At 49.0% G+C, this 14,113-nt stretch overlaps 1 protein-coding gene across 7 annotated transcripts in view; it reads right to left on the bottom strand.

Annotated features, from left to right (window-relative positions):
- Window positions 1–9,953, bottom strand: part of Fgfr1 (fibroblast growth factor receptor 1) — a 45,435-nt gene extending 35,482 nt beyond the window's left edge. For 4 of the 7 annotated variants that reach the window (XM_051170052.1, XM_051170053.1, XM_051170054.1 and 1 more), the window contains exon 1: window positions 9,760–9,953. In XM_051170052.1, coding sequence (XP_051026009.1) covers window positions 9,760–9,850 — 91 coding nt within the window. In that variant the 5' untranslated portion in view covers window positions 9,851–9,953. The remainder of the gene's footprint in view (window positions 1–9,759) is intronic. The other 3 variants (XM_051170056.1, XM_051170057.1, XM_051170058.1) reach the window with 1 other exon arrangement.
- Window positions 9,954–14,113: the final 4,160 nt, after the last annotated feature.

Raw genomic sequence — 14,113 nt, 5'->3', positions numbered from 1 at the left:
TTATCACTGGCGGTGAGCCAGAAACAGAACCTGGGTCCTCCTCTGCCTGAGCTGTCAGTTCTTTTAACCTCTGGGCTACCTCTCCAGCCCTGGTCCTTGGGTTTTTGTTTGTTTGAGGGTTTTTCTGGATAATCTTGGTTGAGCTGGGCTGGCTTTGTAGACCAGACTGGCTTTGAACTCACAGAGATCTGCTTGCCTCTGTCTGGCTCCCGAGTGCTGGTATTACAGGTGTGCACCGCTGTGCCCGGCTCCTGGTCTTTGATTTTTTTTTTTTTTTAATTTATTAAGTATACAATGTTCTGCCTGCATGTGTTTCTGGACACCAGATCTCATTACAGGTGGTTGTGAACCACCATGTGGTTGCTGGGAACTGAACTCAGGACCTTTGGAAGAGTGGCCAGTGCTCTTAACCTCTGAGCCATCTCTCCAGCTCCTGGTTCTTGATTTTTAAAGACAGGGTCGCACTATGTAGTGCTGGCTGACCTGGAGCTCATGGAGATCCACATGCCTCTACTGGAATTCAGGTGAGACCAGAGCTGGCCTTGTCTCCCGCTCCCTCCCCCACCCCACCCCCCGGCCCCACGGCTCCCCCTCGCCCCCCCCCACCCCAGTGGCCTCTAACTCTCAGACCCACCTGTGTGCCAGGATTAAGGGTATGCCACATCGTGCTGGGCCTCGACTAGTTTTTGACACAGGATCTTCATATATAGCCCCAGCCAGTCTCCATCCAAACAGTTCTACACTGGTTAGGGGACAGTTCAGCAGTTAAGAACATTTGCTACTCTTTCAGAGTGCCTGGGTCCTGTTCCCGGAATCCACATGGTAAGTAGCTCACAACTGTCTGAAACTCCAGTTCCAGGGATGCAACGACTTCTGGCTTGAGGATACCTGGCATGCATGTGGTAGGTACACTTACCTACATACCAGCAAACACTCAATGCAGGTAAAAATAATTAAAAAACAAAACAAAAAAACAAAAAACCTCTAAAAAACCATGACCTATGAAAAAAAACCCTATCTTGCTAGCCCCCTGTTACTGGACTTCTGAAACCTCAATATCTCCCTTTGATTATGGGACTTAAAACTGTCTATGGGATCATCATAAAGATGCAAAAGTGCAAAGCATACAAAGTGTGCGTGTGCCATAAGTAGCATTAAATATTACTTTAAAAGAACTTGACTGGTTCTACTTCTGGGAGGTAATTTGATGCAGTAATGCAATTAAAAGTTTTTAAAATGAAGGCCCAGGAGATGGCTCAGGTAGGAGAAGCGCTTGCCACATGAACCCCAATCTCTAAAACTTATATGTAAAAAGCTGGGCCTGGCAGTGAGGCCCTCACTGGGAAGGTGGGCAGGAGGAGCTGGCTAGCCAGTCTAGATTTTAATTGGCGGTAAGCTCCAGGTTTAATGGAGAGACCCTGTCTCAAAATAAGAAAAACACTCAATGAAACCTGTGACCTCTACGACCCTGTGCATGCAAACAGCAGTGTGTGTGCACACAGCACCCCCCCACCCCCTGTCCCCAAAAGACAGGCTTCAAAACATTCTTTAATGTAACCGTCCTTGGGTGCATAGGCAAGTTTTATTTGTAAGAATTATAATTTCAGCACTCAGAAGGCTACAGCTAGAGAATTGGAGCAAGTCTGGGTTACACAGTTAGTTCTAGGCCAGCCTGGGCTGTAGTGTAACACCTTCTGCCAAAAGCACCAACTTCCCAGTCCCAGAGAGATGGCACATGACTTTAATCACACCCTAGTTTATACAGCAAGTCCAGGAGGCTAGTGAGAGCTATAACACAGTTCTGGAGTGCTGGGTCGGGGGTGGGAGGGGGGCTAGGGGGTGGGGGTGGGGGTGGTGGTGGAAGCAGCTGGGCAGTGGTGGCACATGCCTTTAATTTTAGCACTGGGAGGCAGAGTTGGATCTCTGAGTTCGAGGCTAGCCTGGTGAACAGAGAGAGTTCCAGGACAGCTAGGGCTACACAGAGAAACCCTGCCTCAAAATTAATCAGTCAAACAAATAGAAATTGCCACAGTAAAAAGGACTAAACATAACCTAAATTATTTCCTGATAGTAGAGTAGGTAAAAATTCTGAAACTCACACAATGCAATACTATGTAGTTATTACAAAAAAAAAAAAAAAAAATCTGTATAGGAACACAGACTTAAGTTACAAGCCAATATGTATAGTATAAATATAAATTCCATTTCTCAAATATAAGCACACACACACAAAAAGATTCAAGTCAACTGTGATTATTGTTGACAATGAGAATCTATTATTTTTCTGCCTACACAGGTCTGTAGTTTCCTATTATAAACACATATGAAAATAATGTATTGGAAGTTTTCTTGTTTGTTTTGATTATTTTATTTAATTGTTTCGTTTTTTGAAGCAGGGTTTCTCTGTAGTCTTGGCTGTCCTGAAGCTTGTATGTAGATCAGGCTAGCCTGGAACTCATAGAGATTTGCCTAGAAATATACACTGTACAGCAGAAAAAAATAAGCATTCAACTAGAAGCTGAAAAAAGAGGCACCTGGGGCTCATTAATAATATGGAGACATGGGGCTAGAGATGCCTCAGTGGTTAAGAGCATGTGCCACTTTTGCAGAGGACACCCTGGTTCAATTTCCCAGCATCCACGTGGCGGCTTACAACCATCTGTAACTTCAGCTCCAGGGGATGGCACCCTCTTCTGGCCCTTTCAGAAACTGCAAGCACTGCACACACATAGTGCACACCCATACACATAAAATAATATGGGAATGAAAGAAACCTCAAGAAAGAGGTGGCCGTTTAAATAAAATCTTAGTGTGAACCCAAACAAAATCTTAAGATAAGAATTAAGTATATATTATTAAGGAATTATGGAGGACAGTGAGCAAAAGGGTAAGATCTGGACTCAATTTTCCTTGCTAATTAACCATTTAAAATTTCAGTATTGATGCTTTCTTCTTCCCAGACTCACAGGCAGCACGCCTACATTTTGTTGAACCCTCAGGCTCTCTCATCCATTCTGCCTACACATTCAGGGTTTGGGAAACAGCTGCTTCAGGCTAATCAAGAGGGCCACTGCCTCTGAATCACCCCATCTTACACAAGCCATCCCAGGAGGCTCTGCAGCACAGCAGCGCAGCGGAGGACAGTGAGTCTCGGCTCTCACCCCAGCCTTGCTCAGTATGCAGGACACCACTCCCAGACAAGAGGTCCAGATGTCTGTTTCCCTACTGGCCATGCCATAGGTGGACAGACAAAATAAAAATCAGAGGCAGCCTAGACCCCAAAAGGCTCCTCCTAAGGCAGTGGTTCTCAACTCTCCTAAATGCTGAGACCCTTTAATACAGCTCCTCATGTCGTGGTGACCCCCCCCCCACCATAACATTATTTTGTTGCTGCTTCATAACTGTCACTTTGCTACTGTTATGAATCACAGCTTACATGTCTGATATGCAGGGTGTCTGATACGCGATGGACATGCAGTGGTCATGTATAAGGTTCATTTTACATTCAAGGAAAAAGTAGGAACATATTTGGGTAGATGGATGGAAATCAGTGAAAGAACGGGCAGATGAGCAGCCAGAGTCTAGCAGTTACTTTGGAGGATCGAGAAAAAAGAAAAAAAAGGTAAGCACCTGTGGGGGTCTCAACCCAACAGGCTGAGAACCACCAAGCAACCTACAGGAATTACTTGGAGTTTGCCCTGGGGCCCTTAGGAGCCCAGGTAAGGCAGTTAAATTACTTGAAACCCAGAGAAGTGAGGAGGGGAGGGGAGGGGAGGGGAGGGGAGGGGAGGGGAGGGGAGGGGAGGGAGGAGGAGGAGGAGTGGGGAGGCAGACAGTCTTTGAGATGAATCTGGGAAAGGCCATCTTCTAAAAGCAGAAAACCAGGATAGCGAAACAAAACGCCCCCACGCCTGGGTCTCTCCCTGTTAGAGAACAGGTTGCCTCATTTCCAGGTCCCAGGAAAAAGGGAAGTAAAGGTGTGGGTATTGAGGGTGGGAGTGGGGGTGGGGGACAGCCTACCCAATCGCCTAGAGGAACGAGGCCCTGTGAAAACAGGACGCAATTGCCAGTCAGGCTTCTGACCTGGCCCTCACCTCCTGGATAATGATTCACCAGATGGGGCACTTCTCCAAGGCCGGCTATTACACCTCAGAGTCCCCCCTGCTCCCTGACAGGAGTAATCAACCACCTGCTTAGGACCCGATGACCCACTAGGTGCAGCAGAGGGATGACCCACTAGGTGCAGCAGAGGGATGACCCACTAGGTGCAGCAGACGGCACCCTCCCGGGAAGGATGTCTCCCTCCAGTTCTGCCCTCCCCACAGATAGTCCCAGACACCAGGTGACAGAATCCTGGCTCGATTCTTTGCACCACCGGGCGCTCGCTCCCTTCCCTGTCCCCCCCCCCCCACAACAGTAAGTCCTCTGGACAACCATTTGTTCTTTCTTCCCTGAGAAATTCCTCCGGCCTGACATTAGGGAGCGGCTGGCAAAGCCAGAGTGGAAAATCAGTGAAGCTAATGGTGTAGCAATGCAGAAGCCTGAGCCAAGAACACAGCCCTGAGCGGCTCTGCTGCCCTGGCCTCACTGCTGAGCGGAGGGGACACGTGAGTGCCCTCACATTCTCTCACGGGCCTGAGCACTGCTCTTCTACCTCCCTCCCTCCCTCCCACCCCCCCCCCCCACCGGCCTCCACTAGCAAGTACCTTTCAGAGGCACTGGTACTTACTCTGGGGAGGAGGTGTGTGACAAGGTTGGCCCTTTGGGGGAAACCAGGCGACTTAGAACACATCTCAGAGAAAAGGGGGTGGGGGTGGGGGGTGAAGGTTGTCGTTCAACACCTTTTGTTTCATATAATTCCAATCTCATTCTGGAATCTTCCACCATCCAGTGCGGAGTTAGAGACAAACAGGGCCTTTCCACAAAAAGTTTTCCTGGGGGTGGTGGGGTGGTGGGGGGGTGGGGGGGGTGCATTCCCCCATGTGTTCCAGGACAGCTATGTGGCACTGTTCCTCTGGCCACACCAACAGGCTACAGCAGCGGTACTACAGTATGGCTATTAGTGAAAGGCTCGCGGGGCAGCTAGGCTTCAATGCCTCTTGGACCAAAAGGCAGCGCAGGAGCCTTAGTGGGGTTGGGGTGGGAGGGCTACCAGGGAACTACAACTGAGGCCAGGGCCAGATTTTGGCAGCACCCCCAGACTTTTCCCCCATAGGCACAGGTTTCTGCAGAACAAGGACAAAGCCTCGCTTTGTGGTACACAGGCGGCCTGCGGCCAGCAACAGAGCCGTGCGGCTTTTTCTATTCTATGTAACTTCTCCTCCTTTCCATGGGGGGGGGGGTGGCGGGGGGGCACCAGACTCCCTCAAATCTGGGTGGGTGGGAGGAGCTGTAAAATCTCAGCCATTAAATCGCTTATGAGTTGCAGGTTTGTGTGGATGAAGGAGGAAGTCTTACACTCTGTGCTCCATCTGAGGTGCTGAGGACCCTGAGGAGGAGGAAGGGCTGGGCTGCCCAACTACCACAAGTGGCCTGCAAAGGTCTTGATGTACCCACTGGCTCATTCCTCAAGTCCTCTTCTCAGAGAGAAAAATACATGGAAGCAGCCTCCCTCAAGCTCAGATTGACTCCTCCTAAACTGGTTCTTATCTTTGGAAAGGGGGTATTTTGCGCCCCCCACCCCACCCCTCCCCTCCCGGGCCTGTGTCCCAATTTCATTTTACCCACAAACCTCAAAGCCTGATCTGAAACAAACTTAAGACTCAGTACTATGGCAAGTGGGAGCAGGAAGGAGCGGGAGAGAAGCGGCTGGGGGAGAGGGGGGGTGGACTGTGGACTGGTTTTCCTGGAACCCTTATTAAATCAACTTTGTAAGGACAGCCAGAAACTGCAGGCCTCCCAGGTCCCTCAGGGGCGTTTGCAAGGACTGCCAGGATTGTGCTCAATCAGGGGAGGGGCTGCCATCTCCTCTCCCCCTCCCCCCAAAGCCTTCCCAAAGCTCCTCAGAGCAAGCAAGCAAGGTCTGGGATGGTTTGTTTTTAACTTCTGGACCAATCCTTGTCACATAGACTGCAACTGTTTTTGAAGACAATAGTTACTTAAGAATCAGCGCGGCCAAGGCTACAATGTTTGCCTATCTGTGAGGTTCCAAATGAGCTTACACCAAGAGAGGTGATTCTGCTGAACTCACAGTTACCCTGGTTCTCATCATCCGCAAAAGTGACCCCAGGGGCAGGCCGTGGTGGCCCACGCCTTTAATCCCCAGCATTTGGAGGCAGAGGCAGGTGGATCTCTTGTGAGTTCTAGGACAGCCTGGGCTATATGCAGGTAAGAACTGGGCCAGGGCTGCCAGTTCTACATAGTGAGACCCTGTCACAAAGAAAGAAAAGAAATAATACAGAGTGGCCCACATGGGCATCACACGAGATCTTAGAAGCAAAACTGTGTACAGTGACAGGAAGTGACTGGAAGAAACAGGGGGGAAGCTTTTGGGATGATAACCTGATCTCCTGACTGGGGGTAGGGTAGTCATGTGGGGTGTAGCACTTACGAAAACTCACTGGCCTACCTGCCTAAAATTGGCACGTTTTATACTACATAAATTATAGTTCAATTAACTGACTTCAGCCTTGACTGCTATACAGCCTGGTAGCCCTCCTCCACCCACTGCCCCCTATTCCTTCCCCTTCTATTCCCAGAACCGTTACTGTGTTTGAGGGTGGTGACACAAACCTTTAATCCCAGTACTCGGGACGCAGAGGCAGGCAGATGTCTCGGGGGCCAGCCTGGTTCCACGGAGTACCAGAACAGTCAGGGCCAAACAAGAGAAACCCTGGCTCAAAAAACAAACAAACAACAACAACAACAAAACAGAAAGCAAACAAAAAGATCTTAGGTCCCCTCGCTCCGCCCTCTATCCTTGCTGCTGCTTTCTTTCTCTTGTTGGGTCCACACACTCAGCAGCCTCAGTGACTTTTCTCCCTCCACTTAAAATTCTTTACATTGGGGCTGGGAGAGATGACTCAGCAGTTAAGAAAGTAGGATGAACCCGGGCGCCATGGCACACACCTGTAATCCTAGCACTCAGGAGGCAGAGGCAGGCGGATCTCTGTGAGTTCAAGGCCAGCCTGGTCTACAAAGGGAGTCTAGGACAGCCAAGGCTACACTGAGAAACACTGTTTTGAAAAACCAAACCAAATCAAACCAAACAAAACAAAAAGGAACATAGGACAACTGGGGTTCAATTCCTGGCACCCACATGGCAGCCCACAACTATCTGTAACTCCAGTTCCAGTGGATCTGACTCCCTCACACAGACACACATACAGACAAAACACCAATGCATGTAAAATATGGTAAAAATGCAATCATTTAAAATCCCTGGCGTGAGGACCTTTCAGAGCCTGCGTGCAAGTGCCACAGACAAGATCTGAGCTGCCTGCTTTCTTTTCTTGGGCTGCAAAGAGTTTATTAGAAAAAGGAAGAGGAAAAAGGTGGAGGATGAGGAGAGAAGAGCGGCAGCGGTGGCAGGAAGAATTGGCATCCAACTACTTAACCCCATGGATTCTATTTCTAGAGTGCCATTACTGTCCCTGGTTCCTGCTGACTTGACATTCAATACAACTTTCCCTCTCTCTTCGTGACAACAGTGGCAGATGCAATAGCAGCTACTCACACTTTGCATGGAAGTATTTTATCTGTACTGTGACATTTAATCCTTTATTATTGTTTCCATTTTTAATGACTTGTCACATAATGCATGCCAGTTTTCTGAAAACTGGATCATGTCAGTAAACTCCAAATTTCTCAGCAAGAACCATTTAAGTATACTAAGTTCCTTAGCGAGATGTAAGCTTTGCACATGCCAGCTGAATCCAGTTTCCCCAGGTGTTGCTTTCCCCAGCTATTTACGCAATGAGCAACACCACTGTCCTTACATCTTAAACCTCTCAATGTTATGAATGCCCTTCATTAACCCACTTGGAGAATGGTACCTGAGGTAAGATTATAGGCAAATACCTGCAATCCCAGCACTCAGAAGGCTGTGGTAGGAGGATCGTGTGACCAGCTAAGGCTACGCAGCAAGATCTTATGTCAAAAACAAAATGATAAAAGACTCCCTACTTTCTTTCCTTTTTTTCTTCTGAGGCAGCATCTATGTAGCACTGGCTGGCTATACAGACCAAATTAGCCTCAGACTCCAAGATAAGCTCCAAGTATTGGGATTAAAGGCTTGTGACACCATAGGGAGCCCGACCTTGGCTTCCTAGATGAGCTTCCTCTGGTTCTGTGCACAACGCTCCCCTTTATGGTCTGCTGGGGGCTGGAGGGATGGCTCAGCAGTGACGAGCAATTGCTGTTCTCGCAGAGGGAAGCGGGATCCCAGCATCCACATGGCAGTTCATGCTCATTCTTTTCTTGTTTTGTTGTTTTGAGACAGGGTTTCTCTGTGTAGCCCTAGCCCTGGCTGTCCTGGATCTCGCACTGTAGACCAGGCTGGCCTCGAACTCATAGACATCCACTTGCCTCTGTTTCCCGAGTGCTGGGATTAAAGGCATGAGCCACCAATGCTCAACACTCACCAATCATTCTTAATTCCAGTTCCAAAGGATCCATGAATCCTCTTCTGGTCTCTGCAGGCACCATACATACACGCATGCATGCATGTATACACACGCGTGTGCACACACACACACACACACACACACTCACACACACACGCATTCATACATACATACAGGCATAATACTCGTACACATAAAACAAAATAAATAAACCATTAGTAAATAAATACGGTCTGCTTTATATTTACTGTCTTTCCACTGCTTGATGGTAACTATATACATATACCTATACCTAAAGAGGTCCTCTCTTGACCTCTTGAGTCTCCAGCATGTTCTAGCTCATATCTGTCTTTGGCTCTGCTACTAAATACAACGTGAACATGCCCATTTCAGCCACTGCACCGTTTAGAACATTTCACAGGCTCTTCCCAGCTTTCTCACCACCCTCATCACAGGCTCACCCATCGATCGTCCAACAGGTCCCTGACACCTTAGAATGACAGCGCTATAGATACAGCCACTGTTGTCATGTACACCCCAAGTCTTTAAACCACTATATGCCAGCCTTCTCTGTGACCAGGCACTAACTCTCAGGCATGTTGACAGCAGAAAAGTCCCAACATTTATCCTGCAAGTCCCTCAGAAGCCAGCGGGCTTCAGAATGCTCCTGTGTGGCATCGGGCCTCCCTCCGTCTCTTCCAAGTCCTCCCAACAGGCCACCTCAAGGCCAACTGTTCATCAGGTCCCCAGATGAGACCTGAGAGACAAAGTCCAAAAAGGCACGTGCTCGGGACTGCTCACCCTTATAGAAGATATGTTGCTGGAAGCCAGAGGCTGTTATCAAGTTCTTACTATAGAACGCCCTTCCAAATCTATATTCGTGTCACTCTTTCCCATTGTAACCCTTTTTATGATCAGCTGAGTTAAAGACCTGATTACATGGTTTCTCCAGAAAGAAAGCATTTCCCAAGTACCCCACCTCTGGCAAGCAGATGTCACTCACCAGTCTTCATGACCCACGCCTCTAATAAAGATAGGCATATGTAACCAAGCCCAAACCAGCCCAGGTACCTTAGGCATTTTTCTAATGGGGAAGGAGCCCTTTGCTCCGCCAGGGAGGAAGTTTCCGGTTGACTGCATCACCACCATGCCAGCAGCCCACCCTGTTTCTTCAGTTCAGGGCCTGTTGTCTTACCTTGTTCAGGCAAGGTCGGGGCTGGCCTGGCAGTGCACAGTGTGGCTGTGACCAGCACAGCCCAGAAGAGGAGGCACCTCCAGCCCCACATCCCAGTTCTGCAGTCAGAGGTCGGTGAGAAGGCTCCACACCTCCATGGATCCTCCACCTTGAGCCTGATCCGCCTTCACAAGCTGACGCTGAGGAAAGAAACAACAGCTGTAGAAGTTGGACAGGAGAGGGGCGAGGAAAAAGTGCACCGTGTTCATGCTCCATGCTCAACCTGCCCAGAATGATACTTTTTTTTTTTTTTAATTAATGCATTCTCTCATATATTACATCCTGATTGCAGTTTCCCCTCCCCCCCCCCCCCCCCCCCCCCCCCCGCCATCCACCTCCTCTCTCCCCATCCACTCTCCTCAATTTCTCTTCAGAAAAAGGCAGGCCTCCCAGGGAGATCAACCAAACATGGTTTATCAAGTTGCAATACGATTAGACACCTCCCCTCATAGTAAGGCTGGACGAAGTAACTCAGTAGGAGGACAAGGGTCCCCAAAGCAGGCAAAACCATCAGAAACAGCGTCCCCAATCCCCCGCTAGGAGTCCCACAAAATCACCCATCCACACAACTATAACATGCATACAGAGGGCCTAGGTCAGTCCCATACAGGCTTCCTGCTTGTTGGTTCAGACTCAGAGAGCCCCTGTGAGTCTAGGATTGTTGATTTTGTGGGTTTTCTTGTGATGCCCTTGGCCCCTCTGGCTCCTACAAGTCCGGAAGGGTGTTTCTTAAGGTGCAAAGAGAATTGAGCCTATCCCAACACTGGAGCACTTTTGGGAGGTGATGAGCCCTTTAAGAGACAGACCTCCCGCCGAGTGTGGTGGCACAGACCTCCAATCCCAGCATTCAGAGAGGCAGAGGCAGGCAATCTCTGTGAGCTCGAGGCCAGCCTGGTCTGCAAAGCGAGTCCAGGGCAGCCGAGGCTACACAGAGAAACCCTGTCTCAAAAAAGCAAGCAAGCAAGCAAACAAACAAACAAACAAATGGAGAGATAGACCCTCATGGGAGGTTTTAAGTCAGTGGGGGCACACCTTGAAGGCAGTAAAAGAATCCAGCCTCACACCCCTCTTTACCCTCTCTGTTCCTGACCAAGAGTAAATGGGATTTCCCCTCTAAAAACAAACTCGGCACACTTGTTTTCATCCCGTCACAAGATGTGCTCAAAGACAATAGTCAGCCATAGCCTGAAACCTATAAAACTGAGCATTAAATAAACTTTTTTTTTTCTCTCTCTCTCTCTTTTATTTTTTAATTTGGTTTTTTTTGAGAGAGAGTTTCTCTGTGTATCCTTGGCTGTCCTCGAACTCACAGCAATCCGCCTGCCTCTGCCTCCCGAGTGCTGGGATTAAAGGTGTGCGTCACCAATGCCCGGCCTCTCTCTCTCTCTCTTTAAAAAAAGAATTATTTATTTAGTATATAGTGCTCCACCTGCATGTACACCAGCAGGCCAGAAGAGGGTACTAGATCTCACAGATGGTTGCGAGCCATCGTGTGGTTGCTGAGAATTGAACTCCCAACCTTTGGGACTCTTAAAAGTCTGAGCTATGGCTCCAGCCCACTTTTTTCTCTTTCTAATTTGACAGCCTCAGGTATTCTGTTATAGTGATGGGACGTTGGAGCCTATCCTATAGTTCCTCAACTACGCTTTGTGTACAAACGAAGTACCAAGCTGACTGGAACTATGGCCATCAAGTCAAGAAATAGAAGCCAAGCCATGCTAGATGTGGTGGTGTACGCTTTTAATCCCAGCATTCTGGAGGCAGGCAGATTTCTGTGAGTTCAAGGCCAGCCTGGTCTACACAGTGGAAGAAAGGAGGGAGGGAGGGAAGGAGGGAGGGAGAGAAGGAGGGAAAGGAAGTACTAGATCACCGCTTCAGGTCACATGGAACACGGAGGCCCTGATAAACCTCCCTGGACATATGCAAGAAGATGCCAGGGAATCTTTTTTTTTTTTTTTTTTTTTCCAGCAGGATGGAATCCATAGCCTTTCACAGGTTAAGCAAATTCTCTACCCCAAAGATCCATGCTCAGCTTGCCAGGGTCATTCAGTTCTGCCAGCCTCTCCCAGAGGACACATGCTTCACCACTTGGAAGTGAAGACAGAGCAGGGCACTGTGAGGCAGATGCAGCTATCCTGACACTGGCTGGTGACCGCTGCTGTCTGACAGCAGTAAGTGAAGTCGGGGTTAGGTGGCAGAGGACAGGCGGACACAGACATAGTCCTGGGCCGCTGTAGAGGCAGACTCAGACAGAGGTGACTTCCTCAGCCCCAGCTAAAGCCTTAGATTCTGTAGCCTTTGACCCTCCTAGGGTTTGTGATGGAGAATTTTTTTTTAATATTGTAAATGGTTTATTTTATTATTGCCGTGTGTGTGTCTGTGTCTGTGTGTGTGTGTGTAAGGTCAGAGGTGACAGTCGGTTCCCTCCTTCTCTGGTCCTAAGGAAGAGATGACTGGCTGCCCAGAGACCTACCAAGTGACAAGAACTTGCTGGGCACTGTGTTTTTGAGGAGTGACCATCTCTGTTTCCCAGGTGTTTTCTGTCCCCAGTGCTCCAGAAAACCACCCAAGCAATTCAGAGAATCTGCTTCCGGAACATGCCCTAATGTGGTGTTTCAGTCCTGCCTCCCCTTGAGTCAGGAAGGGCCCCTCTCCAGTTGAGTCAGTCCTAGCTGGCAGAAAAGCCCCGAAATTCTTGGCCAGCAGAATGTGTGTGCACCACCACTAGCTGCCTCCAAAGGCTTACTTTAAAAAAAAAAAAAAAAAAATCATAATTTCAAGCCAAAAAAGAAGTAAATATTTCTCTTCCGTTTCCCACCCTGCCCTGCCTGCCCGCCACCCTGCCACCCCCCACCCCACCCCCGCCGAATTTAGGAAAGGGACAAGCAATGGAAGGAATATTTGCTGAATACTCTGTGGAACCTACCCAAGTAAAATACATCTATAACTACAAAACTTCCTTTATTCCTCCTGCTCTGCTTCTAAGGGATAGTACTAGATTCTGCTAAGAGATAAAGAAACTAGTGGGGGGGGGGGGACAGGGGGGCATGGGAGGGGAGCAATCCAAGAACTTAAGTACTCTGCTCAAGGAAAAGGAGCTGTAGGTAACACTAGAACTTGATCACTCGGGTTTTGGGAACATTAATTCAAGGTGGGAGAATGCAAATAATTTGGCCACACCTAACCAGGGTACAGCGCAGAGGAAGGGTGATTACCCCAGAGCCTGGGGAGGCCCTGTACTCACCCTCAACACAAATAATACAAAAATAAAGATCAGCTCTCCATCTGAGGCAGACTCCCATACACTAGAGACGCCAAGAAAGGTTAAGGCAAATCCAAGTTAACGCTGGAAATCACCAGCTCCCGATTCTGTGTTTCTTTGGTGCACAGGAAGATGTTTAGAAACGGATCGCTCAGGGCCCTCAGGACCCAGAGTCAGGCATAATCTCAGGCCGGAAGACACCTCTAAACCCACACCACACATTCCAAAGTCATATCTAATCAGTATTGGCCTGTTATCCGGAAAGGGACACTCGACAACAAAAACCTAAGTCCCACAGTGACCCTGACTACTAAACCTTTAGCATCAACAAAGGCTGGGTGGGAGGAGGTGGTGTCACGACGAGATGATTGATTAGGCTGCAGTGGACCACAGCTTCCACCTGTCCCCCTGTCCCCCCCAGACGCCTGCCCACCTACCTACCTCCTCCTAGGTGTGGGCGGGCAGCAGCCAATCTTCTTTCATCCCCGGTGTTGAATACACTTCAGACACTTGACACTATTCTGAGACTATTCTGGGACCTTTCCTCTGATCACGTCCAAAAGAGGCACAAGAGTCCCTCCTGCTTGCCTCCCCCATTTCTACACTCTAGGCCTCGAACTGCACAATACAAGTACGCTATAGACACTTGGCCTCCTGGTACCAACTCCTGGAACGCAAAGGCTGCTGGGTACATGTACGCAAAGCTTTGCACATCGGGCAGAACACAAACTACGAAACAAAATGCTATGCGGAATCCTGGAGACTGGCACCTTCGCACTCAGGACTTGCCTCCTTCCTTCACTGCTTGGCAGAAGAAGTGACCTGTAGCCTTGCAGGTGGACCCAGCAGTTTCCCCATAGAGCGACATCTGTTTCCACCATCAGTCCCTCCACTACCAGTCGAGGCTCCCAGATCTCAAAGCCCAACTGCCTAAAAGAAGAAGTCTTCAGAGGCAGGCATGAGGAGACCACATGACCTCAGTTTTCATTCTTGTGGGAAGGCTAAAACAACTGTCCTGACTACATTGGGTAGTTATAAGGACCACCAGCCAGC

Source organism: Acomys russatus, chromosome 27 (assembly GCF_903995435.1).
Source record: "Acomys russatus chromosome 27, mAcoRus1.1, whole genome shotgun sequence".
Lineage (NCBI taxonomy): Eukaryota > Metazoa > Chordata > Mammalia > Rodentia > Muridae > Acomys > Acomys russatus.
The sequence above is the reverse complement of the archived record's forward strand: the minus strand, read 5'-3'. Positions and strand labels throughout refer to the sequence as shown.